Here is a 26810-nt window from a genome sequence, read left to right on the forward strand (position 1 = left end):
CAACTTGGTCAGCTATCACCTTATAGAATGACTCCCTGTTGACCTTTGTTTGTTTGTGCAGTAGATTATAGCGGTCCAATTATAATATGTTATGGCGAGCAGAGATCTAAGTCCTTGGGTAAGGCATATATCGCTCTTTTAATTTGCCTTGCTACTAAGCCCATACACTTAGAACTGGTGACTGATTTCATATCACAAGCATTTACTGCAGCCTTAAAGAGATTTATATCTTGTAGATGTATTCCTGCTCAAATTTTTTCTGACAGTGTGTCTAACTTCCACTGAGCTAGAAATATCCTGTACGATCTATATCAACTCTTTAAATAAGATAAATTTAAATCTGACATAATTAAACAAGACATACAATGGTCATTTATACCGCCCACTTATCATTTTGGCAGTTTGTGGGAGAGCACAATAAAGAGCGTTAAATTTCATTTATGTTGTATAATAGGATAGACAATTCTGAATTTTGAGGAGTTTTATTTAAGTCATGAACGCAACACCATTTAAAAAAAAAACTGAGTTATGTATTATTATTATTCAGCCATCTTGAAAAATAATTTTAAATATTAATGATAAGTAGTATCATTAATACTATAAAAAGATTTATTTTCACAATCAAGCACTTCTCATTAACTCTTTCTGCAGATTAGTGTAGTTTAATTTTTTTGAGCGTATTCTACTGAAACATTAAAGTTAGAAATTTTAAAGTATTATGAGTATGTAATCATACGTACAAGAAAAATTATATCTTAAAATTCTTTTTTCTAAAAATATTTGCTATATAAATTTTGAAAATGTCGATCAGATGAAATAAAAGATTTTAGTCTTCTTGTTATAATATACTACCCATTATGAAGTTATTTGCAATTTTCAGCTTTGCGGAAAACAAAACAGAGATATGAAATTACTTAATTTAATCCCATTTCTTTACTGTAAAGTTTATACATTTGAAAAAAGTCTTGCTGCTCCTTATAATCCTGTTAGTAATAAGCAATAATACCACAGGAATTAATTGTTAATTTTGAAAAAAATTGTTAATCTGTGAAAATGTGTGATTTTTCACTAACTAGTTATCACTTTATGTTACCGAAAGATAAATAAAGGGTTATCCTATTAAATGAAAATTAGTTAAAAAACAGCTTTGAAATAGTTAAGAAATTAAACAGTATTCAGAGTGTGTAGAATTTGATTCAAATTACCGAATATTTTGTATTTAGTTAATGCCTTTGGGGTTGAGGATTTAATCATTAATAATCCAGTGATTCAAGTAAATGCACTCACTGTTTTTTTATTTTATTAATCTAACTTAGAATTAACATTTTTTTCTTTTTTTTTTCCAGGTGATTATTATATCTATAGTGGAATGTCCCAATGATGTTAAATAATTTTAGTGAGACAGTTACAACAGCATATAATGGTAACAAAAATTGTAACAATAATGTGCAAGATAACAGTAGTAGCAAAGAGCCTGCTGCCGTGTTACCTCAACGGCCTGCCGTTCAAACTATCGACTCGATGCAAACATCTAAACAGCCACCTGCTGCTGCAGCCACTGCTCACCTTACGGCACCACCAACATGGGGACCTTATGGTACACCCCATCAATTAGATGGATTTTTGAACAGCTGTTATTCAACAGGCAACCACCATCAGTCAGTTTATACGACGGTTGATCAGTACAAATCTAATCCTAGTAAATATCATCCTTCTCCCCATCCTATACATCCAGATTATCATTATACTGCACAGTACACCAGTGGTACTATACATCATCCGATACCAGTAAAATGTAGTGAAGTATGTTGTCAACATTTATCTGATCCTCCGAGGTATTCGCACCTAAATCCAACAGCATTTCATCCATCGTTCCCACCGCATCATATGCAACCACCTAGATACAGTGATTACCATCACACCTCCTCGAATGGTTTTACAGCAAAACAGTATTTATGTGCAAATAAAAAGAATAAATCCAATTCATCTGCAACATCATCAAACTCAGGTTTTTCTTCAGTGCATTCCGATTTCCATTCTTTACCAAAATATGGTCATCACCATCATCATCACCATCACCATCAGCATCAGTCCAACAGCAGCAGGCAAAACGAGTTGAAACAACCGACAAAACCTGTTGCTTTAGAATCACATTACTCTGTTTATCCAGGATTTAATTCTTATTGGGCTTCAAGAGGATGGATACCACCTCCACCCACATATCATCAAGCCGTAAAGTTGGCACAGTACAAAACGAAACATGATACGACTTCTGTGCATTGTCCGACAGCATTTCAAGCTATCGATCACAACATATCAACTGCACCGAATATAAATCAGGAACGCAAAGGAGTGATTATGAATGGACCAAATAATAGCACTAATGTCAGTAGTATTAACAGTAGTAGTAGTAATAGTAATAACAACAATAATAGTAGTAACATCTTAGGAAATGTTAGTAAAACTGTTAATGATTATCATCAAAAAAAATCTGTAATCGGATCAGATTGTTTTGAATTAGGTACATCTTTCATAAATTCTGGTTATCCACCAATCGTTCACAATTCCACTAATAAAATAACGATTAATAATATCACCACACCCCTACCTGCTACACCACCATCTCATTCGCAGATGAATACTCTTCCTTATCGAATAGTGAGTGGTGATAAACAACAAATAGTTCAATCTGAACTGCAATTAGATATAGCCAGTGCTGATATCAATGGACAGAATAATGCATCACCTACTCATTGTATTAATGTGTTGACTTCTACTCCACATAATAGCAATTTTGTGATAAATGAAACTGTAAATTGTAACCCCATTAATTATTCTATAACTAGTAATGAAATCTATAATAATTCAGCTAGAAAAGCTAATTTGAAATCTTTTCAAAATACTCAGAATAACTGCACACCTCCAACCGAGCGATTGAGTGTCAGTAATGATGATTGCTCCCAACAAATCAGAACAAAGAAAGCTCCTGATTTAGATGTAAGACAGTTCCTGGTTACTTGGAATGATGCTGATGAAGATAATACCAGGCTGTCTGAGTCACAAAATGGTGGGGCAACAAATGTTTCTGCTGAACGTAGTAAAAGTAATTGTGATGAAGAACGGCATACTGCAACAGCTACACCAAATGATACTAATAATAAAAGTAATGGTAATGTTGATAAAAGCAGCACTTGGAATAATGATAGTTTTTTACATGCAACCCAACAGTCGATGTCTAAAAATGATGCAGCAGTAAGTATGGATGCTACTGTAACCAGTAATTGCAGTAATAACAATCACATCATATTTAATGAAAATAGTTACAGTAAAAACGATAGCAGTAATATCAATGAGCCAACATTTTTACCCAAGCCGTATTTGCAGAACGGTGATAAAACTCATGTATCTTATGTCAATAGTTTTGTTCAAGATGCTTCTAAAGTTGAAGGTGGAGAAAAAGTGTCTCTAGAAAATAGAGTGCATCCGATAGAAAAACCTCATTTTTCATTCTATAATAATTTCAGTGATTGGAGGATGAGAGATGATAAATTGAAAAGTGATGCATCCATCATAGAAAATGCTTCTGCATTTTACAATCCATACTCTGAACCAACGTCTCAGCACCCTTACAATGCGATTAGACAAAATTACACATCTTGGGATCATATTAACCATAGCAATAACTGCAATAATCATTTGCGCATACCTTCTGTGAGTGTGGCAAACACCATAATGTCTGGTGTTCAGAAGGATTGCTTTGAGAAAAAAAGTAATGTTAATATTGTTGAACCCATTATTCCAGCTAGGAATACTTCAATATTCCAAAGTGATCAGAGTATGGACATCAGGAAAAAGCACTTCCCTGCTCTCAGTGAATCTTTAGTACCTTTTTACAGCAATTCATCAATCGCAAACATACAGCAAAGGTCTGTTATCAATAATTCGTGTAGTTTTATAGATTTAACTAATACTAAAAGAGATACTGTTAATGATTACACATCCACTGGAGATGTCATTAAAAGTAATTCTCAACAGTCAGACCAAGAGAGATCATATCTTAACTGCCAAACTGGCGTTATTTGTGAAAACAATAATTCATCTAAATGCTTAATAAACTCAAATTTAAAGACTGATGATAATATTGTGTTAGACCGATCAGAAGAACTTATTTCAAAAAGTACTGTAGGGCCGAGTAATGAAGTCGAAATAAATTTGGATTCAAGCAGTGAATTAAAAAATAGCTCATTGATTCCATCTGGAACAGATTTTGAAAATGCTTTTGGAGATACTACCAGTAGTAATATCAGTAATAATGATAAAAATGAAAATATTCATGCTCCTAATAAAAATTCAGATACTAGTAATTATATAGATGTTGTATCAAATAATACACTTGAAAATTTAAGCCTGGATTTTAAAAATAAAGATCACATGTCAGACAATGCTGCTGTAAATTTAATTAACACTTGCAACAAATACAATTTGAATGGTTGCCCAGATATTGTTGAACCGGTTGTGAGAAGTGTTGATTCGGCAGCGACAACTCCATCTCCGATTTCCATTGATAAAGTGAATAGTACTGGTGGCAGCAGTGAGGAAGTAAATAAAAATCCAGCCTCCTTGTATTTTATCGATAGAAATCATTCAAATGATGAATCGCTTCTAAATACTTACACGTCAGATAATCATCGTGCTGGGCAAACCAATCAGACAGATGAAAATAATGATGAAACTATTACATTGCATTCTGCTAGTGAAAATTTTTCTGATCTGAATATCTCTCCCCTTGATGTTAATAAATACACACCATATGACCAGCAGTATTCAAATATGCAGCAGTCACTTGAAAATAAAATTCTGAAGTCAAATTCTGCTGAAAATATTGATGAAAACCACCTAAAGATGTTTTGTAAAAATGGAAATAAGGAAAGTGGCAACCTTGATAATAGATTAAATGAAAGTATAACATCGATCTCCACTAATATCACAACTGCTACTGCAACTGCTATTACTACTGCTTCTACTACTAGTAGTGCTAATCCTATTATTACTCCTGCTCCTACTATAACATGTAAAGACAGTAATAGCCGCATAATAAAAATGAAATTAAATAAAAGACTTAAAAAAAAGTTAACACCTAGTTTAAAATTAAAAAGAGTACCAAACAGTAGGGATTGGGTTAAAATCGCATCTGCAGTTAATTCTAAAAACAATAATAATATTAATTACGTATCAGGAAATGAGTATAAAATTGATGTTAATATAGAAGGTAGTTTTCTTACAGAAAAGGAGAACCGGAACATTATAACTCCATCGCCTCTCCAGGTTTCATCCGGTTGTAGTGTTGACATCGATACAAATTTAACATCTCAGGAAAAGAAGCAAATGACTGGAGTATTAAGTATGCCTTCATTGGATGACAGTCCTAATTCTCTTGGAAGTAATCATTGTAATACTGAAATAGATAATGAAATTGAAGAGCTGATTTCAGTGCAAAGTGATTCAAGACACAGTGATAATGATATTAATGACAGTAATGGAAAAAGTTACTTTAATACCATGGAAAAACATAAAGAACTTTTAAACCAAGAGATTTATGAAAGAAAGACCAAACTTAATCATGTTCATACCGGTTCAGATATTAATGTTCTGTCTGTTTTGCAGTTTACTCATTCATTGACAAAACAAACTACTGTCGATGATGAAAGAAGCAAGAAAGTACTTGAAAATCATAATGAAATTGAAAAGGCATGTAAAGAAGATGATGTGAATTGTGTTAGCGATTTACAGGACAATTTGAATATTGTCAGCAGTATAGAAAATTCATTAGATACTTGCCATAATAATAACAATGTTAATGGATCTGTTAGTTCATTAGATGTGAGAATAACAAATAAATTGAATATTAATTCCAGAATCTCAGTTGATCATGTGCTGATTAACAACAGTAGTGATCACTCTACATCTGAATATCACTGCTCAAGTTTTGGTGAACGACTTGGCAGTATACCGTTCAGTAAGTCACCCTCGATGGCTTATTTTAAATTAAGTGGTAATGAATCATTTAAAGATCATCATCAGGATGATGATGTTTGTGATTATGATGAAGAGCGATTGATATCTTCAGTTGAATGTACACCTGGGTCTCCAAATGTTGAAGAGTTGTTTGAAGATATTAATAAAACTACTCTTGATAATTTAAATAAATCTAACTTTGCTTCTGAATTAAAAATTGATACCAATAATGAAAAGTTAGTTAGTGAGGATTTTCAGTCTAAACCCAATTTAACTGAAAGCGATTGTTTAATTAAAAATAAGCAAGAAAGTGTTATCAAAAGTACTTCAGCAAAATCAAATGATAACAGTCATCATAATCATCATCATCAGGTGCCTCATAATAATGAAAAACTTCATAATAATAATAATGGTAGCAATGATACTTTTTCTTACCATCAGTGTTGCAGTACAAATGCTCATGATTCTGTTAGCTGTTCATCACAATTTAATGAGGATGAAGTCGAGCCAGATTTATTGACTGCAGGTAAAGCTGTGTCTTTTGATGAGGGAAACATCAGTAAACCAGCTGAGAGTAATCTTGGCGATGATGGTATTGTTTTTGGCAAACACAGTTGTAGTGACTCTGCATCAGACAGTACCATTAATGCATTAATTGCCCATGAAAATCAAAATTTAAAATTATCTTCCAATGTTAATGAGAGTGTCCCTAAAGAGACAGAGTTTAATTTTCAATCATCTAATATAGTAAAACATTCAGTGGAATCAGACCGTTGTAATATTGAAAATAACTTATATATGGAAAATTTATGTGATATAAACAATTTAACTTCATCTCACTGCAATGAAAACTGCAGAAGTTTTACTGATAGTAATGATAAAGTAATTTATTCAAATGTTTCATCAGATTGTCAGTCAATAGTTACAGATAATTTGAAGAACATAGTTGATCTATCCAGAGAAACATCACCTTTAAAAAAGGTTCTATCTGACAATACCTTTAATGTTTCTACTGAATTTTCAAAAGATTTGCCCAATGCAAAACCAGAAACTGTCATGAATGATTTAAATACAGCTATAAATTTATCTAATGATATTTCATGTAGTGTAAATATTGTGGGTGAGATGTGTAAAGAAGGAAAACAGCCAGTAGTGAATGAAGAAAGTAGATTTAAAAATAATGATAACTCTGATGATAAAACTAAGTGCGCTACAGTTACAACCAGTGAAGACATTGCAAATGAAGAATTAAACACAACTGAAATAGAACAGTTAGAACAAACAAGTTTAGTTGATGATATAACAATTACTGTTGGGAATGAAAAAGATGTAAAGAGTGATATAATAAATACTGAATCAGGTTCACAGTGTGATAAATGTAAAATAGAATCTTCTGCATTGAGTTATGATGCTAATCAAAGTAATTCATCCCCGGTCGTTTATAAAGGATGCCATTCGGCCATTGATTACTCCACAGACAAAGAGGAAAGAAATGATAAAGTTGTACAGTTTTATGATGCAGAGAAAGAGTTAAAACAAACTTCTGTTAAAAAACTTGATGAAGTTAAAAATTCTTCATTAATTACCCCAGAATCAGATACCAAATTGTTGAAGTTTAGTGATGAAATTAATGATCTTTATAAAAACAATATTTGTAGCTCAGTACGTGACTGTGATAATTTTGAAAGTAGAGAAGTCAAATTGGAATCTATGAAAGAAGACCAGCAAAATCATTTTATTAGTGATATCTGTGAAAAATTATCAAGTAATCATGAATCGAGAGAAAATTTAAATAAAAATATCAGTTTGGTTGAATGTGAAACAGTAAAATCTTCTAATAATGATGTAGAAACTATTGAGGATAAGACAATGAAAAATTTTGAATTGTCCAAAATTGATACTAAAACAAAAAGTTTAAAAAACATCTGTGAAGAAAAACTGAAAAGTAATGAAGATAATGTTAATGATTTTGAATCGACAACAAGAAAGTCTGTTATTCATGATGAATCGCCTAATAACATTTGCATTACAAGTAATGAATATAACCCATACCTTAATACAGAAATAAGAAGTAGTAATGAATCTTTTAGCGTAAATAGTCCATCAACTTTTACAAAAACAGCCGAAGATAGTCTTAAGGATAGCTGCAGCTCTTTCGATGTTGATGATAAAACTTTAACTTTAGACCAGAGTGAAAAATTATTAAATCTCAAAAATGATAATCATAAAGTCAAAACTACAGAAAAACCATGTTGTGATACTTTGTATAAAATGTGCAGTGTAGGTATAAAACCTAAAGAACTTGAAGATGAAAAAGCTATTGATGATAACTGCTCTCTTATCATTGCTAATGATGAAAATGTTTGTAGTGAGATAATTAGAGATAGTTCAGGCGATCCTGATTCTGAAAAGCAAAGCTTTGATAACAGCATCCATTGCATTGATAAAAGTGAAGATAAAAACCAAATTGAATGCGGACACTCTATTGAAAATAAAACGTGTGAAAACGCTCCAGTTATTATCGATAGTAGCACTACAGATCCTGATGCAACTGAAATCATAAACAGTAAGAGTTGTCAGAATAATTCTCTCAGTGAACTGAAGACAGAGAACTTTAAGCATGTTAAAAATAATTGCAATAGTTCAGTTGAAGCGTGTATAAATTTTAATGAATCTTGTCAAAGTAAATGCGATAAATCGAGCTTTAATTCTGGTAAAGTTTTTGATAATAAGATTTATAACTGTAGTAATAGCAATTCTTTTATTAAAAATGTCAACAAAAGAGACCATGAATTTTGTACTGAAGTCTGTGAAAACGGGGAAGAAATGAACTGTGATGAATTAAATCGTGGGATTATACAAATGAATCAAAGTGATAATAACGTGAAAAATGATAGTGATTTATCAAAAACAAAATTCAAAGTTATTGATTGTTGTGTTGATGATAAGGTAACAGAAGTTTGTAATTCTATAGATGCAGGCCATGATATGAATAGGGAGTTAGTAGACAGAAATAAATTGGAAACAAGTAATGATAAAATTACCTGTTTGAAATCTAAAAATGATGACTCATTAACATTAGAAAATACTTGCCTTAAGAATGAAGTGACTGTAGCACAAAATGAAAAAAATGATTCATCAATTGTTTTGTGCAGCTCATTTACAGTTAACAGCGAAGAAGTAGGTAATACTAAACTTCAAGCTGATTCTGTTGATAATGATAAAAAATTTACTAGTAATGAATGTGATGGGTCTGTTGAAGTGATTAAGAAAGGTGATGAATCGATTGATGATGATAATGTAAATATGGTAAAGCCTGCTACCAGTAAGGATTTAAATATTTTAAAAACAACCACCTGTACAAGTGATAGTGTGGTGATTTCACCGAATATTACAGAAATTAGAGTGCAGTGTGAATTTACTCCAATTGAATCTACATTAGATTTTGACGACCCTGAAACCAGAAATATGAAAAATATGGCACAATACATAGACACAGACAATAATAAATCTGATCAAACTGTTGACCATTGTATCAAAGACAGTGTTACATGCAGAGAACAAGAGTCAGTAAACACTTCAGAAAATCAGAAAAAATTAATTTTTTATAAGTTAGACGATGAAAAGATTAACACTAATAATAAAAATACAGAGGCAAATGTTGAAAAGAATCTGAGAGATAATAATTGTAAAATTTTCAATGAAAATAATAATCCAAAGAGTGAGGAATTTGATTTTTTAAAACCTATCACATTAAATAATAAAAGTGATTGTGATATCAGAGATGTAAATGATGAGCCACATTCAACAGAAATTAAAATTTCTGAAGAAAGTAGAAAAAGCCCTTCTTTGAATTCTCCACAGAGGTGCTGTGAAGCTATTTTAGAAGATAATTTATTAGCACTTGATGAAACAGTTAATCAAAATAAAAAATCTTCTGATATTTTAGAATCAGAAGAACAGACGTTATATTTGAGTAATGATCACAGTATTGTAGACAAAGAAAAAAATTTACAGGTCACTGAAAAAAACAATAGTTGTGATATTAATGAGAAGGATGATTTTAATGAAGTTAATACACTTCAAAACGAATTAAAAAAAGTATATTCTTCAGAAAATATTAATTCATCAAAACTGGACTGTGGCAATTGTACAAAATTTGGTGATGTAAACGAAGAGATGTCTGAAATAAACTCTGTAAACACTGATTCTTTTGAATCGCATTGTTCACAAATGAAGTGTGCTGCTGTCATTGATCATACATTGAAATGTACAAAGTCACGTAAATCCAAAAGTAATAGTGATGAAAGCATCAAATTCTGCAGAAATTCAAAAATATTTTTATTTAAAAAACATTTGTTTTACAAAAACAAAATTCGTTTAAGAAATTCTTGCAATAAAGTATTTGTTAAAGGTTATAAAAATAATTTAATAAAGTCTAAAATTAATAAAAAATTTTTAGTAAAGAGAAAACTTCATAAGAAAAATGCTCCTCAGTGTAATTCATCTTCTCAAGAATTAAAATTTATTAAAAATAATAAAAAAAGAAAAACAGTTTTTAAAAAGTTGTACAAATTTGGCAATGTAAATATTATAGAATCCAGTGTTAAATCAAACAATATTGCAGAAAAATTTAATAGCAGAAATCATATAACACAAAGTTCTCTTGATGACTCAATCAAAGAATTGTATGAAGAAAAAAAGGATGATTCCACCGATGTTGCTTTATCAAATGATTGTTTAAATTTAGATGAATCCTCTTTGTCAGTTTCTGAAAAAATGATTTTACAGTCAAATGAAATAAGTGAATCTAAGTCAGATTTAAATGAAGTAGAAGACATTGACAATATTGTCAATTCAAGTGAAAGGAACTGTGATGAAAATTTTATAATAGAAAATCAGATTAAGAATATGGATGATAATTGTGTTGTAAAAAGGGAATTTTCTAAAAAGAGAAAGTATGATGATGGTGACAAACGGTCTCTAATAATGAATTCAGAAAAACGTGACTCAAATAAAAAATTTAAAAAGTTTAGTAAACATTTTTTAAAACAGAATAATAAGAAAATTGTTAATTTTAATGACCTAATTATTGGAAATAAATCATCACAGGTTAACCAAGAGGTCAGTGAATCATTAGAGGGAAAAATTGAAAGTATTATTTGTAAAAATCTATTAACAGAAGAACATGTGAGCCACACCAACTGCTCTACATGTGAAAATACTGTTAGATATGCATCAAGTATTAATAAGCGTCTTTGTTTAATTACATCGGATGAAAATGATAAAAAAAATCAAGATTTCATACAACGTTTTACTAACCATTATGAAGAAGTCTCAGAACTGAATAATAATGTCACTTCAAGTACTGAAATCGATTCAGAACTCTTTTCTCGGGAAAGTTTTTCATTTAGAAATAGTTATCCATCAAATAGTAATTATACAGACAGTGTTGCTAAACGGCCATGTTTTGAAATGCTGAATAATGAATCCACTAATAGTAGCAGTGTAAGAATAAAAAGTAATAATGTTGAAAACACGGATGAGATCGATGACAATATAAGTACAACTACAGATGAGGTTGAATTTTTAAAAGATAACCAAAACGTAGTTAATAAATCAGAAAATATTGAAATCAATAAAGAAGCTTTTTGTGTGAAAAGAATTTCTTGTGATGAAAAAAATAAAAATTTAAATGAAACTGAATCCACAGAGGTAACAGAATATTTAGATTACAGTAGCGAGATGAAGAGTAATAATTTAATAATAATGAATGAGAAGTGTGAAAATAGCTGTAATGATATCAAAGTAACCGATGATGATGATGATGATGATAATAGTAAAATGCCTGTTATTAATGTGGATAATTCCAGTAGAATTGTTATCATTATTGAAGAATTGTGTAATTCACAGGATAAAGTTGATTTAAATTTAGAAGATAAACCTGACAGTAATGAAAACAATTGCAAAGATAAATCTCCAGGACAGATCAGTAACAATCTAGAATGTGAAGAGCAAACGATTGTTAGCTTCAGTAAAAATTCTAATGAGAAATTGCTTAAAAGTAATGAAGTGCATAATGATGAAGAAAATCAGTTCATTACTACTGTATTGGATGATTTTTCTGTTGCTGAAATTGAAGTTGGTTATAATGGTGAAGTTGGAATAAATTACCAGAATAATGACATGGAACAAGGCTTACATGAACCTTGTGATGTTAACAGTAATAATGGTTGTAATAAAAAAAATGATATTGCCTGTGATGATACCGATAATGATGATGATGATGATTACTATGATGATCATCATTTATGTGATGGTGTTAAACAGCAGAGATCTGTTTATTGTGAAGATTATATTAGTGGTGGTGGTAATGAAAATAGCATCGATTATGATGATGATGGTAATAATAGTAACTGTAATTCTAGTCCAGGTAGAAATGAATTCATTTTAGAAACTGTTGCTGTAGAAGGGGGTAAAACAGATACATCAGTCACTTTTAAGCCAGTTAATGATGCTGCAACAAGTGAAAATATATTTAATTGTAATGGAGACAACGATAACAATAATAATATTAATAATGATGAAAGCGCGCTTAAATTCTCTAATGAAAATGAAAGACACTTTGATGTTATAAGTATTTCACCTACTATAAATGACGATGATCACAACACACAATTACATGATGCTGATTCTTCTAAGCCCATAATTAAGTGTAGTTTACCTTGGGAACGTGTATTTAACATTTCTCACAGCAAAAAGCGAAAAGTTTTACGAAAAACTAATACTAGCAATAATCTGTTGAATGGGATTGAATTGGGACCTGCCAAAATAGAACTCAGAATGGGTGCAAGTGGAACTGAGAAATCTTCTGGAGAAGCTGTGTGGAAAGTTATTGGTGATAATTCACCTGTTACTGTAAATAAGTGTATATCTCCAGTAGTTAAGGTAAAACGACTTATTTTACAACGAGATCCAGAATTAACTAGTTATTCTGAAGATAGTGTGAGCTCCTCCAAAGAATCTTTGATTTCTAGTTCAGATGAAGACAATAGTGATGGTAAAAATGAGGAAAAATCTTGTACATTATCGTGTGAGGAAAAATCATGTGCATCATCGTCTGAACACAGTAAAAGTACAACTGTACCTAAAGTGTTAATTAAAAAAATGAAGCAGTCAGAATATAAAAGTTTTTTAAAATTACCGCTTAAATTTAATGAACCAATAGTTAAGTTAATTAGGTGTAATTTAATCGACGATCTTGCCTTAAAAAATAAAACTAGTATTAGTCTATGTAATAAAAATGATATCGAAATAATGAATGAGAGTTTTAGGAAAAGCAAACAGAAACAATCCAAATCAATCGAAAACATTCATGAGAATTCTACAGAATCTAAAAAAATTTCTGATTTAACTGCAAATGAAAATAGTTTTAATAAACTTAAGAATGTTAGTGATAACAACAAGTGTAATAACGGTAGTTGTAGTGGTACAAACGGTTCAGTTTCTAGTTGTAATATAAAATCAGGGGACAATTTTTTTTACAAATATTCACCTACTCCACGATCTCAGTCTCCATCACAATCTACATTCCGTACCTGTGATAATAAGTTAGAAAATAATAATATTTATGAAAATCCTATCAATAAACATTATGATACTCAGGATTTGATGATAAACTGTAATGAATTTGACAGTGAGGTTGAAAGAATAAATTCTCAGAAGAAAGAAAGTGATTCGTTAAGTAGTTATTCCATTAGTAATAATTCTGTTGATGAAACTGTTAAAGGAAATGGCAGAGTAAGCAGCCGTGGTACCAAACGACATTCAGATCAATCAGTATCTGGAATTAATTCATCGGCTAAAAAACGTACATCTAAGAATGTTTCCAACTACATGTTCCATTGCCAAAGATGCTTGCTCGTATTCAATAACAAGGTATGAATTTATTTTATTTATATCGTTTAACAGTAGTAAGCCACTACATTAGTAGCATGTGAGTGTTTATTTGTATATGCTGTTGTTTGTGTACAATCATGTATGTTTGGAATGTCGTAAAAATTATACTTCATGTAGTTTTTAGTGTTTAAGAGGATAAATATTTATGTACAAGAAAAAAAAATTATTCTGCTTAATCATGATTTTGAAAATTTTTTAACATTGTTTATGGTTTCATATTGTTAACAATTGTTAATGCTTAAAACAAAGTTCAGTTATTCAAATCGCTCATCTAGTTCCTCCTAATAAAAATTCTAACATTAATTAAAATATTTAAAAAATTTTTATTTTGTTATTGAGAAAGTATTTTAATCTCTATTTTTTAGGCACTCTTCAGGCAGTTTAATTGTTGTATCATGTCTGATTAAAGAAGAAAAAAAATCTTTTATTACATTACAGATTACTTAACTTTTGTCTATAAAGATTAAACTAGTCAACATGATTTTTGTCTCATGAGTACCAATAGGTGTAAATGCAGTTTTTTATCCTGTTTTCAAATATGTATTCATAATTTCTCCATCACCCACAATTATTTTGTTATTTTAATTTTTTAAGTATTTTTTCGTCCATTTGTTCATTGTCAAGTAAAAGCTCCAAGAGCATTGGTAAATATAATGGAACCAAATAAGCTAACAGAAAGGGTAGCATTGTGCTACTGTTGTGCAGGTTCAGACATGTAAAGACATGTACAAACGTGATCTAGTGTAGCACATACTCATCAGAACAGTGCCAACTGTGAGATAGTAGTGAACCAGTAAACACATCGTTGTGAGTGGTTTGTGTGTCTGAATTATTGTGTATTACTTATTTACAACTTTATTTCTTTTAATTAGTCGTTAGTTACAAATTGCCGAGAGCTTTGTTTGTTTAATCATCCTATCAATTTTTGTTATGTATGTGGTGAAGTGATGCTCAAGTCCCAAAGGCGAAACCTTACTCCATTAGTAAAAAAGTGTTATGAACTTTATTTTGAGTGTAAAGTCGTGAACCAAACAAGGGCCTGGGCCCCACATGTCTGTTGTTTATCATGTTGTAGACTTCTCACTGCATGGAAAAATAGCACACACCATATGCCATTTGCTATCCCTAGGATTTGAAGGGAACCCAAAGATCACTTGTCTGACTGTTATTTCTGCTTAACAAACATTAAAGGGATTATGTCAAAATTAAAACATACAGTGGTGTACCCTAACTTGTAATCTGCTATGAGACCAGTTCCACACTGTAAAGAAGTGCCCATATAAAATCCTCCAGAACATGTGACATTAGATAAAGAGAGCTCGGAGTGTGATGGAAGTAAGGAAGAAAAAGAAACAGATTCTATTGATATTACTTTTAACAAAGCAGTTCATGTAAGCCTCATTTACTGACTCAAGAAAATCTTAACGATCTCATACGAGATTTAAAGTTATCCAAAAAGCAGTCTAAAATGTTTGCATTGCAGCTAAAAGGCTTCCTTTCTTCAAAATAATACAAAAATATTTACTTATCATAATCGTCAGTCTGAATTTAAAGACTATTTTTCTGAAGAAAATGACTTAGTGTTTTGTAATGACATTTCTTCTATAATGGAGACACTTTGTAATGAACATAACCCAATGGTGCTTGTTCAGTGATTCCTCTAAAGTTAGTTTAAAAGCTGTGCTTCTGCATAATGGCAATAAATTCCCATTAGTACTTGTGACTCACTCTTCTAGTATGAAAGAATCATATGAAAACTTTAAACTTATATTGGAAACGCTTCAATGTGCAGTGTATGAAAGGAATATTTGTGGTGATTTGAAGGTAATAGCACTTACTCTTGGTCTGTAGCTGGTTACACAAAGTACTTCTGTTTTTTGTGTGGATGGGCTAGTAGAGACAGAAAAAAATAATTTCATTAGAAAAGAATAGCCTAATTGTGAATCACTCATTCCTAAACAGAAAAATTGAAACCACCCATTGTGTAATCCTAAAAGGATGTGGATCTATTTTAGGATGTGTATCCTAAAATGTGTATCTATTTCCGTCACGTATCAAACTAGGAGTAATGAAGAGTTTTGTCAAGGCCATGGACAATAATCCTGGTTTCATGTACTTAAAACAGAAGTTTCCTAAAATTAGTGATGCAAAAATTAAAGAAGGAATATTTGTGGGTCCACAAATACGATCACTAATGCATGATGAAAAAATTGAGGAACTATTGAATCCACTGGAGGAAGCAGCTTGGCAAGCATTAAAAAATGATATATTTAATGAGTATTTTTGGGAAATCGAACGGCGGAAAATTACCATGATATTGTCAATGACCTTATAACATCTTATAAAAATTTGGGTTGTAATATGTCCTTAAAAGTACACTTCCTGCACTCACACCTAGATTTCTTCCCGGAAAATCATGATGCACTTAGTGATGAGCATGGGAAACACTTTCATCAGGAGATTTGAACTATAGGAAAGAGGCATCAGCAAATGTAATTCTAATATGCTAGTCGATTATTGTTGGACCATAAAGAGGGTTGCTGCACAGGTTAAACATTGCAGAAAATCGTCATTTCTTACTTTCTAGGTGAGTCAGATGTTTGAATATTGTGTAGTTAAGAAAGTATTAAAATGTTTGAAATTATAAATACCTGTCTCTCAGAAACCTTCCTGATGAGGAAAAACTGATATCATATTTGAATTCAGGAGAAAAAATATCAGAATCACATATTTTTCTTCCTGAGACAAAAAAAAATATTTTTCTTCCCTAGTGTTATTTTGTTTTTGGATAGTTCTAAAATTTTTTAATATTTGGAAATAATGAACGTTGTTGAATGAAATTTTGTGTTTTTCCTCCACATTGGATGGTGTTATATTCTTATAGAGAATGTGCCATTTATGCATACTGTTTCAGATTATAATTTACTGTTAAAGACAGCTAAATTATAGATAATTATTTAGTAATTGTAGATTATCGTTTCAAATAATACTTTTTCAGAAACAACAAAATAAATAGAAAGCATGCCATCAGTAAATTTAAATTATATACTGTAATTCCTTGCTATTTACAGTGTCTACGTTCTCTGAAAATGCCATGAATAGTTGTACTATAACATACAAAAAAGCAGTGATACTTATGTTTTATACCAAATCTTGGTATTTACAAACTAGATTTTTTGATACTTCCAAAAATTGATACTTGCTGTTTTTTTTTTTTGTACAATTGCAAAACTGATTTAATAAAAAATAAGAGAAAATACTTGATTATTCTTGCAAATAGACTATCTATCTGCAAGAATAATGTAAAACATTAAAATTTTAATTGGCTGTTAATTTTTATTTTGTTTATTTTCACTTTATTCAAATTTGAAAAAAAAAATGAAAAAGATGACATTTTCATTACATGAAAATAATATTCTTTCTGATTTTTTGCAAGTTCTTTATAAATATCATTGTATACTATCTTTCAACTTTTATTTGATACTATTTTCTGATAACTCAGTTTTGAGGAAAGGGTGAGTTAAGTTATTTAAACTAATCTTTACCTAATCCTATTACTTCTTAACATATGATTGGCATCAGAAAGAAATTCTTCAGTGGATATTTAAATTTTTTGTTATATTTATTGAAATATATATAATAAATTTCCAGTTGTATATTAAAAGCTATTTTTAAAAAATGTCTTAAAAAAAAGACATTGTTCCTATCCATATTCCTCACTAATATTGTTTCTCACAGGTACCAATATAGTGTGGTGTGGTAATTTCTCCATGTCCAGATACTGTTTGCGTGCTATTGAGATTTGCTTCATAAAATTAATAATGATATTTTTGTGAAGAGAATAATTTTTAATAAAGAATAATGAATGGAATTCAATACTTACAAACAGGCTTTATAATAAATAAAAATGTGCTTGACTCAGTCATTGTCTAAAGTCCCCAAATGAATGACTAATAACTCTTAACTTTTGAAAGTATTAATATGATATACACAATATTAAACTCACATGCCCTGTAAACAAAAATAATAAAAGAAATAAGAAAATAGTAGAAATATTTTGGGAAAAATTAGATTAGATGATATCCTTCAAAAGAATTCTAGGTAAACTAATACTATCTTAGTAGGATCTTTAATGCTCAAATAGGAAAAGAAAAAGTACTAACAGATAGCAGGAAATTATCTAGTTCACAAAAGGAGAAATAAAAACAAAGATTAATAAAAATATGTAAAGCACACACTTTAATATTAAGATCAACCTCCTTCAAAAAATGACCATGTAAATGAGTGGGAATCCCCCGATCCAAACTCAGGTGAATTTCAATTTGATCATGTGGCCATAAAGAAAATGTATCACAAAGAAATTCAAAATGTAAAAGTGTGAAAATGTACCATTCTAAATTCGGACCACTATTTAAGCAAAGTAAAATTTAAAATAATTGCTAAATGAATAAGAAGAAAAAATAATCTAAAATCAAAAAGATTAGGCATGGAAAAAATTCAGAATTCAGATGAATTCTCATCTATTTAAAAATTGTGAAAAGATTAAAAGTGAATTTGTTTACAGAGCTGAAAATATTGCTTTACTCAAGAAAATCAGAAAATATATATAGGGATATGATGAATGTGGCAAATTCACAAAAGATAAAAAGCCAGGTAGAAATGTAGAAAACAACCAAATCCAGAAGTTAACAAAAAAAATAAACTCAGATAAACCAAGAATTTAATAAAAGTAATTCAAGATATTTCTTCAAATGTTTTAACAAAATATAATCCCTCAAGTCCTTCACCTGTGATGAAGATTGTAAAGTACAGGGTGGGTGTGAAGTCCCTTTACGCTAGTTGTGAAATTATTAGGATAGATGCCGCTTATCTTCTGTGGATTTAAAAGTCTGTGTTGGTTCTATCATGTTCAAAGTACAGCTGTATGCGCTTCCTGTCCAGTTATTCATTCGCAGTTAGCATATTAATGGTGACCATTTCTAATGCTGAATGATGGCGAATACGAGTGCATTCACTCATATCAGAATGTAAGTTAGCTTGTGCGTGGGGTCCAAAAATGTCCAAACACTGGTAAAACATTATGGATGCTTCTTTGTGTGTTTTGGGAAATCATCGCCATCATGGCAAATGTTACTGTCGAGAGAAGAAGGCTTTTGCAATAGGAAGAATTCTTGATGCGCCAAGCACGCAAAATGAGACGTGTGCTGCTGTGGAGATATCGATTCAGTGATCACCAATGAAATCAATGCACAAACGTTATGCAGAGATAGGTACTCCAAGATTGACAGTGTGAGACCATATGCGGAAGGACTTGAAAAGTTATTTTTTTCGTTCAGCCACAGTTAGTGAGTTTAGAGACAATGACCTTAATCACGATGTTTATGCATGTTAGTTATTGCTTGAACACTCTGAGAATAAACAATGAAAAGAATGTCATGCTCTCAGATGAGTGTGCAATTTATCAAAGTTTTCATAACCAAAATATTTATTCAAACACTATGTGTCATGTTACGATCTGGGCTGGAATTTCAGCTGAACATCTCCTTGGCCCTTATTTTTTTGATGGCGCAATTAATCAACACAGTTATCTGAGAATGGTCGATGAGTGGTTGCTTCCAGAATTAACGACAAAAGGGATCATTGACATCATTAGGTTTCAGCAAGACGATGCTCCAGTGCATTTTGCTTTGAATGTTCGCAGTCATCTCAATGAAATTTTTCTAAATTGCTGGATTGGACATGGGTCAGAAGAATTACTGGCTCTAATGCCTTGACCAGCAAGAAGCCCTGACCTCACCACACCTGACAGTGCACTCTAGAGCTTTGTAATAGAAGAGATCCGAAAGTGCAGATATGGTAACAACGAACAGCGTCAAGACGCTGTTTGGTCAGCATTTGAAATTATTACCCCTGATATGCTATTGTGGATGAACAATTGAACATGAAGGCACATACAGCTATGCTTTGAACATGATGGAACCCACACAAACGTTTTAGATCTATAAAAGGTAAGCTGGCACCTATCCTAATAATTTAATGAATAGTGTAAAGGGACTTCCCACCCAACTGTTAGCTTACATTAATACTGACAATTTAAAATATTAAGCCAAATATTATGTAAAATTTCTGAATTGTGAAGAATCCAAAGATAGTCTTATGTTCAAAATCAACAATACTGGCAAAGAAGATTCACCACCTGATATTAAAGAAATTCAAGCACCAATTTCAGAACTTAAAGAAAAATAAGGCTTCAGATGAAAATGTAATACTTACAGAATAGAATAGTAGCTTTGGAGAAAAGCCATCTTCATTGCTAATCATTCACTAATTAATATTTTCAAAGAAATATTGGAAAAAGAAGATATACCATCAGATTGGAAAACAACTTTAATACATTCACTTCCCAAAAAAAAAAAACAGACCCAAATAATTTTTTGAGAATTATCTGCTAAACGTAACCTATACAAGGTGTGTTCAAAACATAACAAGAATTTTTGTTTTTTGAAAAGAATTTTATTTATTCGTGTACATTAATGTTAGCCCCTTCAAAATAGTCCCATTAGATATTATACACTTACATCAGTGCTTTTTCCAATCCCCAAAACACTTCTGGAACTAGAACTTTGAAATAGAGTTTAGCTCTTTCAGCTATTCGTTTTTAATCTCATCTATGCTTGTAAAACGACGGCCCTGTAAGGTTCTCTTTATTTTTGGGAATACAAAAAAGTCACGTGGGTTCATATCTGGCGAATGTGGCAGCTGGGGTATCATTACAGTGTTGTTTTTGACCAAAAATTGACAAACAAGCAATGAAGTGTGAGCAGGCGCATTATCATGGTGCAAAAGCCATGAATTGTTTCATCATAAATCCAGGCGTTATTTTCAGATTGCTTCACACAAATGGCATTGAACTTTTAGGTAATACTCCTTATTGATCATTTGACCTTGTGGCAAGAACTCATGAAGCACTATGCTGTTAAAATCAAAGAACACGGTGAGCATAACCTTCACATTTGATCGTACTTACTGATATTTTTTTAGTCTTTGTGATCCAGAATGCCTCCACTGGGACAATTGAGCCTTAGTTTTGACATCAATCTGTAAACCCATGTTTCATCACAAAAAAATGAAATGTGAGTTATGAAATGTGTCATAACCCTGTTATGACACATCAGTAGTTCTGCATCGTTGTTGACTTCATTTAGTGACTCCTGAGCAACTTACATTTGCCACTGTTTTTGTTTGAAATTCAACAATTTTGGAACAAATTTTTCTGTCGCATGTTTCATACCCAAAACATCCTTAAAAATTTCACGGCATGAGCCAGTTGATATCCCAACATCATTAGCTACTTCTCTAATTGTGATTCAGCAATCATTCATAATCATTTCTTTTACTTTTTTCATGTTTTCTTCAATTGTTGATGTGCTGTGACTCGTCATCTTCCAACGTCTTCACAACTTTCTTGGAAATGCTTATACCATTCATAAACCCTTGCTTTACTCATAGCAGACTCACCAAAAGCAATATTTAACATTTTTAAAACATTGCTACACTTTATTACATTCTTATTGTGAAATTTAATACTAATTCTCTGATCCATTATTTATACAAATAAAAAATCGCCAGTCATACCAAAACACATGTTATCCTTTTGACAGATGACAACAGACTAAACATCCAGTACGGCTAAAAATGTACAGATACTTTTCAGACATGTTTACCAATACAACAAAAAAATCCTGAGAATCGGACCAATATAAACTGTGAAATTTCAAAATTCTTGTTACTTTTTGAACACACATCGTAAAATCTTCACTTTCATAAGCATTACTACATTGACTAGAACCACAACTAGATCCGTAACTTAGAGAATATCGAGGTAGTTTTAGAAAAAGTTGATCATTTGTTGAACAGATTTTTATTACCCTTAAAAAAAATTTTTAATTATAAACTCACAGATAAAACGTGTAACATTCATTAACTTTAAAATATAGGATTCATTGACTTTCAAAAAGCGTATGACTCCATCGATAGAACTTCTCTAATTATCAACACTAAAAGAATTGGGCTAGAAAACAAAACTGCAAATATAATCAAGTCTACTTAATAGGCTAATATTCTAAAGTAAAATTTACGGGAGAATTACCAGAACCATTTCTAATCCAACCAAAACTCTAAAAGAGTTTTGGTAGAGTGGTGGATTATCACCACTTTTATTCAGTTGCACACCAGAAAAAGTAAACAAAATGGAATCAAATCCTAAAGAAAATAATGGGATTAAAATAGATAAAAAAACTAAAATGTAACTGTCTAGCATTTGCAAATGATATTGCTCAATTGTAACTAAAGATTGATTGAAGGCAGAAATACAAATTTAAGAAATATAATATTAAAGAATTAATGAATTACAAAATTGGACTCAATTTCTTTCAGAAAAAAATACGTAATAATATATATTAATAACTTATCCAAAAACTTGGAAATTAATAATAAAAAAATCAAAGGAGTAGAAAACTTTAAATATCCAGGTGAATGAATCAGGTGGAATGCATTAGGAAAGAAAACAATAGAATCTAGAACATATAAACTGGAGTACATTATCCAAATGGGCACATATCACAAGTCACTATCATGGAACTCAAGCAAGATTATTAGACACTGTAAAATGGTAATAAAACCAGAAGCTCTATGCACAGCTTAAACCTTAATGTTGAGTAATAAAACAACTCTAGATAACTTAAAAAAGAAAGAAAATAATAATATGGAACTATTAGGCCCAAAATTTCAAAATAATGAAATAAAATTAACATACAATAAAAACCTTTATTTAAAGATAATTGTAAAAAAATTAAATATATCAAAAAAATAATTGATCCAAAGTGGGTAATTTAAAAAATATATATATATTTTATGATTATTATTTGTTGCCTTGCCTGATTATGTTCACAAGTAAACAATGAAATAGTACACTGTATTTGCATTGAAACTACACATTTAAACATATAACTAAAAAGTAAGTATAAAATAAAACTATTAATCTTTAAAATTGATGTAGTTTGTAAAATTTTATAAAATGTATCTAAATGTATTTAATTGTACCGAAATTTAAATAAATTCTGCTTTGTAAACAGCCAGGTATTTCTCCATTAATTCTTTCACAGAATAGTGTTGTGGATTATTAATTTTAAAAAAATATTTTTCTAATGTTTTAGAAAAATATTAGCATTTTTCTTTGAAATATTCAACAATTTACTTATAAGTTTTTTACTCATGTAACGTGGACTTTCCAAAAAGATTTAGTTCACATAAAGAGGTGTACTGCATAATATATTTATAATTCTAGTTTAGTGAAAGCAATCATGATTATGTGCAATATATAATCTTGTTGTATGTACACTTGAAGTGTCACCTGAAGTGCATGCTATCAATAAGGCTTTACATATCTTTAACTCACAATACTGCCTTATCCTTATTTGCAGTGCTCGCCAAGCTTTAGAAGATTTGTATTCTAAACAGCCTCTCATTACCAAGATTTATAATACAATCACTGAATTTTCTAGAATACAATCACTGCAATACACAGTGAGATTCTACTGGATCCCTAGCACATGGGAATTCCAGATATTGAATATGCAGATTCCGCTGCTAAAGATGCATGTAGTCAACCAGTCTTCACCACCCGTATTACTATACCTGACTTTATTAAATGTGTAAAACACACTATTCATGCAAAGCGGGAAGGTGACTGACTGGACTGCTACAGTTGATAAACTTCAATTTATCAAAGATACTGTGTTGCTATGGAACACCTCATGTAGAAAAGTTCGCTGAGAGGAGGTGTCCTCTGCCGATTTCCACTGGGGCTTGTGAGTTTTTTAATGTCAGCATAGTCACACTTGACTATGCGCCACATCCTTATAGATTGTGTAAATTAGGGTGGCCAGGGGTCTTAAATATAAATTGTCCAGAAACATTTGATGAATCCTGGGCAGCGATAAGGAAATTTTGGACTGGGTGTTGTTATTTTTTAAGACCATCCATTTATGCTCAAATATTTAACTTACTGTAGTGTGTATTTGTTCTTCATGCTAATTGGTATGTAGCAGTTGGAATTTTTATTATTCGAACTAAGATGTAAAATATAATATCTGTTTGTTTATTGCAACAAATGTGTCATATCTGAGTGATGATAACACCAAAGTGTTTTTCACCCAGATAAAACCAAAAAAAAAAGATAGTCACTCTTGGGATTCCATTCAATTTTGTGCAGTTGCACGTTTTCAATAGTTATATTGCTTCTCTCATCTGCTACCTTCAGTACCATGCAGGTGGGGTTATAAATTTATATTTTTGATAACCACAAAATCACTTATAATTTTTTTCTTGTTTTGTCTTTTATAAAATTCTTTTTATTATAATGGAGCAAAAAGGTTGGACGACAATGAAGTTTTGCTATTAATGTTAAAATATGAAAAAACAAAGTGCTGAGGCAAACCAGTCTTTCAGATTATCAGAATAGAGAATGGAATTGGTCACATTTTCCAGTCCATCTCAGAAGAAATTCAAAGGAAACTTCACAACCTACAAAAATCAGGTAAGATGTTATTTTATTTCATGTTTAATTTTATTTTGCCTATATTTTACATAAACACATCATTGGTGTGCTTAACTAGAGAATAGAAACAAGTAAATCTTCATGTTCACAATTCACATGAAAAGTAGATAAATAAACTTATATAAATATTGCTGTTACCATACAAATTCAAAAGTTGTGCAGTTTACAGATTGATAGAACATTGTATGTTATCTTAACTTGCTGTAACTCTATGGTTTTTTTGAGAAACTCTGAACTTGTTCTGAAGGATAATAAATAATTTTCAATTATAGCAACAATACTTACTCAACTTGCAGTTGAAAATTTTATTCATTTCAGTCTGAAAAGGATACGTCTTAAAATGTCTGGTTTCATCAATCTTTAAATGTAGGGAACTTTATATAAGTAACAATTTTGAAATATCCCCCATCAGAATGGTTTCCATACCATTTTTTCTTCTCAAAATATTGATTATGACACAGACTTATTTATATTAAAAAAATACACAGGTTGCCATTATTTCAGTAGAAGCTTTGTAAATATGTGTATAGTTTAAACAGTCGGGAGCATTCATTTGATTCATAAATTGAATCAATCAATGAAAGTAGAATATTTCATATTCTACCATAGCATTATTACACTCACCCAAAATGAATATGTTATCAACGTATTCCTCTGTTTTAAGTAAGTACAGTATTCAGTGCAAACCATTGACGTTCAAACTAAAATTCACAGAATCTGATGTACTTATTATACCTTACAGAATTATTTAAATACTAATACAATATTATGCACTGTTGATCAGCTGTTGTTATTTTACATTGAAGTAATAATTTTTCAAATAATTTATTATTATATATCATTTTAAAACGGCTTACTAAATTTCAATTTGATTTCCTCGAGTGCTTTCAGCTATTCTGCCATATTCAAGAGAATTATGATTAACATATATAAAACTGTAATCTTACATATATATATATATATATATATATAATATAACAGTTGATAATCATATTGTTAAAATTTGTCAAAAGTTAAAGTTTTTAATTCTAAGTGACTATGTCTGTATTGTAATAGTTTCTCAATTGTTATCTGTAAATAATTTATTGCATTTTTGTCATTAATAAAAAAATTATTATCTAAGTAATTTTTATTTTACAATTACACAACAGTTGTTTTTTTTACAAATTTTTCACATCACCAAAATAAGAATCTGGTTTTTGTTTACATTAAATAAGTACTTTTCTGACAACTGTAGTAATGTACTGTTTCTAAACAAAATTCTAACTGTTCTTTATTTTATTCAACTTGCCTTACACCATTTTGTTTAGAATTAAATTCTGTACAAGTTTTGTTTAAAAGTTTTATGTGTTTATTATCCATTTAACAAAGTTATTTTACATCAAAGATAAAGAAAAAGATTTTTCATCAAAGATTGAGGGGTTTTCCCCTCAATTTATTGGTTTTCACCCCAGATTTCTCAAAAACTACTGCAGGTATAGTTCTGAGACTTATTTTATTTTATTTTTCAAGTCAAAAACCATAAGTCACTAATTGTTCTGCCTCTTCATTAACATCCTAAAAATTTCAGTACAACCTCAGCTACTTTCCACCGGAGTAGCTGAAATCTTTCACTAGTCTTACTCCCAAACGAAGCATTTTAGGATATATGTTTATATGAACTTTTTCTATTATTTTCACGAGTAGAATAGTCTATGAAAGTCCAGAGAGAACTTTATGATACACTTTGTATAATGTTTATTTAATTAAGAATACATTAAAACGTAATATTTAATACCTGAAATAATTGAATAAATTTAAAACTTGTCAGTGGGCTAACAGGAATAAATCTGTAAATTTGCACATGTGCAGTTGGAGGAGCTCACTATTCCCTAATGTATTGTTATTTTTACCATCACACATCTATATAATTGTGTAGTGTATGTTGGTTTTTATTTTTATTACTACATTTTATATGATTATGTTTGACTACAAAGAAATCTTATAAAAATCATAAATTCCATCTTAAACACAAACTTAAATTTCAGATATAAGAAAATAGACATTTTAAATAAGTTACATTTCAAGGAAGTAATATATGCTTTGAAAATATAGTATGATTAAATGTACAAATAAGAAGTATTACTTCTTTTTCAGTGTTGATAAATTTATTTCACGTAGAGGTATCCAAATTTCACAAATTATTTTTTCATTTTTAGTAGTTATTATTTACTTCATT

At 30.5% G+C, this 26810-nt stretch overlaps 1 protein-coding gene across 1 annotated transcript in view; it reads left to right on the forward strand.

Annotated features, from left to right (window-relative positions):
• Nucleotides 1-26810, forward strand: part of LOC142320799 (uncharacterized) — a 154316-nt gene that overhangs the window by 111147 nt on the left and 16359 nt on the right. Inside the window, exon 2 of the mRNA XM_075358777.1 lies at nt 1347-13953. Coding sequence (XP_075214892.1) covers nt 1378-13953 — 12576 coding nt within the window. The 5' untranslated portion in view covers nt 1347-1377. The remainder of the gene's footprint in view (nt 1-1346; nt 13954-26810) is intronic.

The sequence above is a fragment of the Lycorma delicatula genome, chromosome 3 (assembly GCF_047948215.1).
Source record: "Lycorma delicatula isolate Av1 chromosome 3, ASM4794821v1, whole genome shotgun sequence".
NCBI classification, from domain to species: Eukaryota; Metazoa; Arthropoda; class Insecta; order Hemiptera; family Fulgoridae; genus Lycorma; species Lycorma delicatula.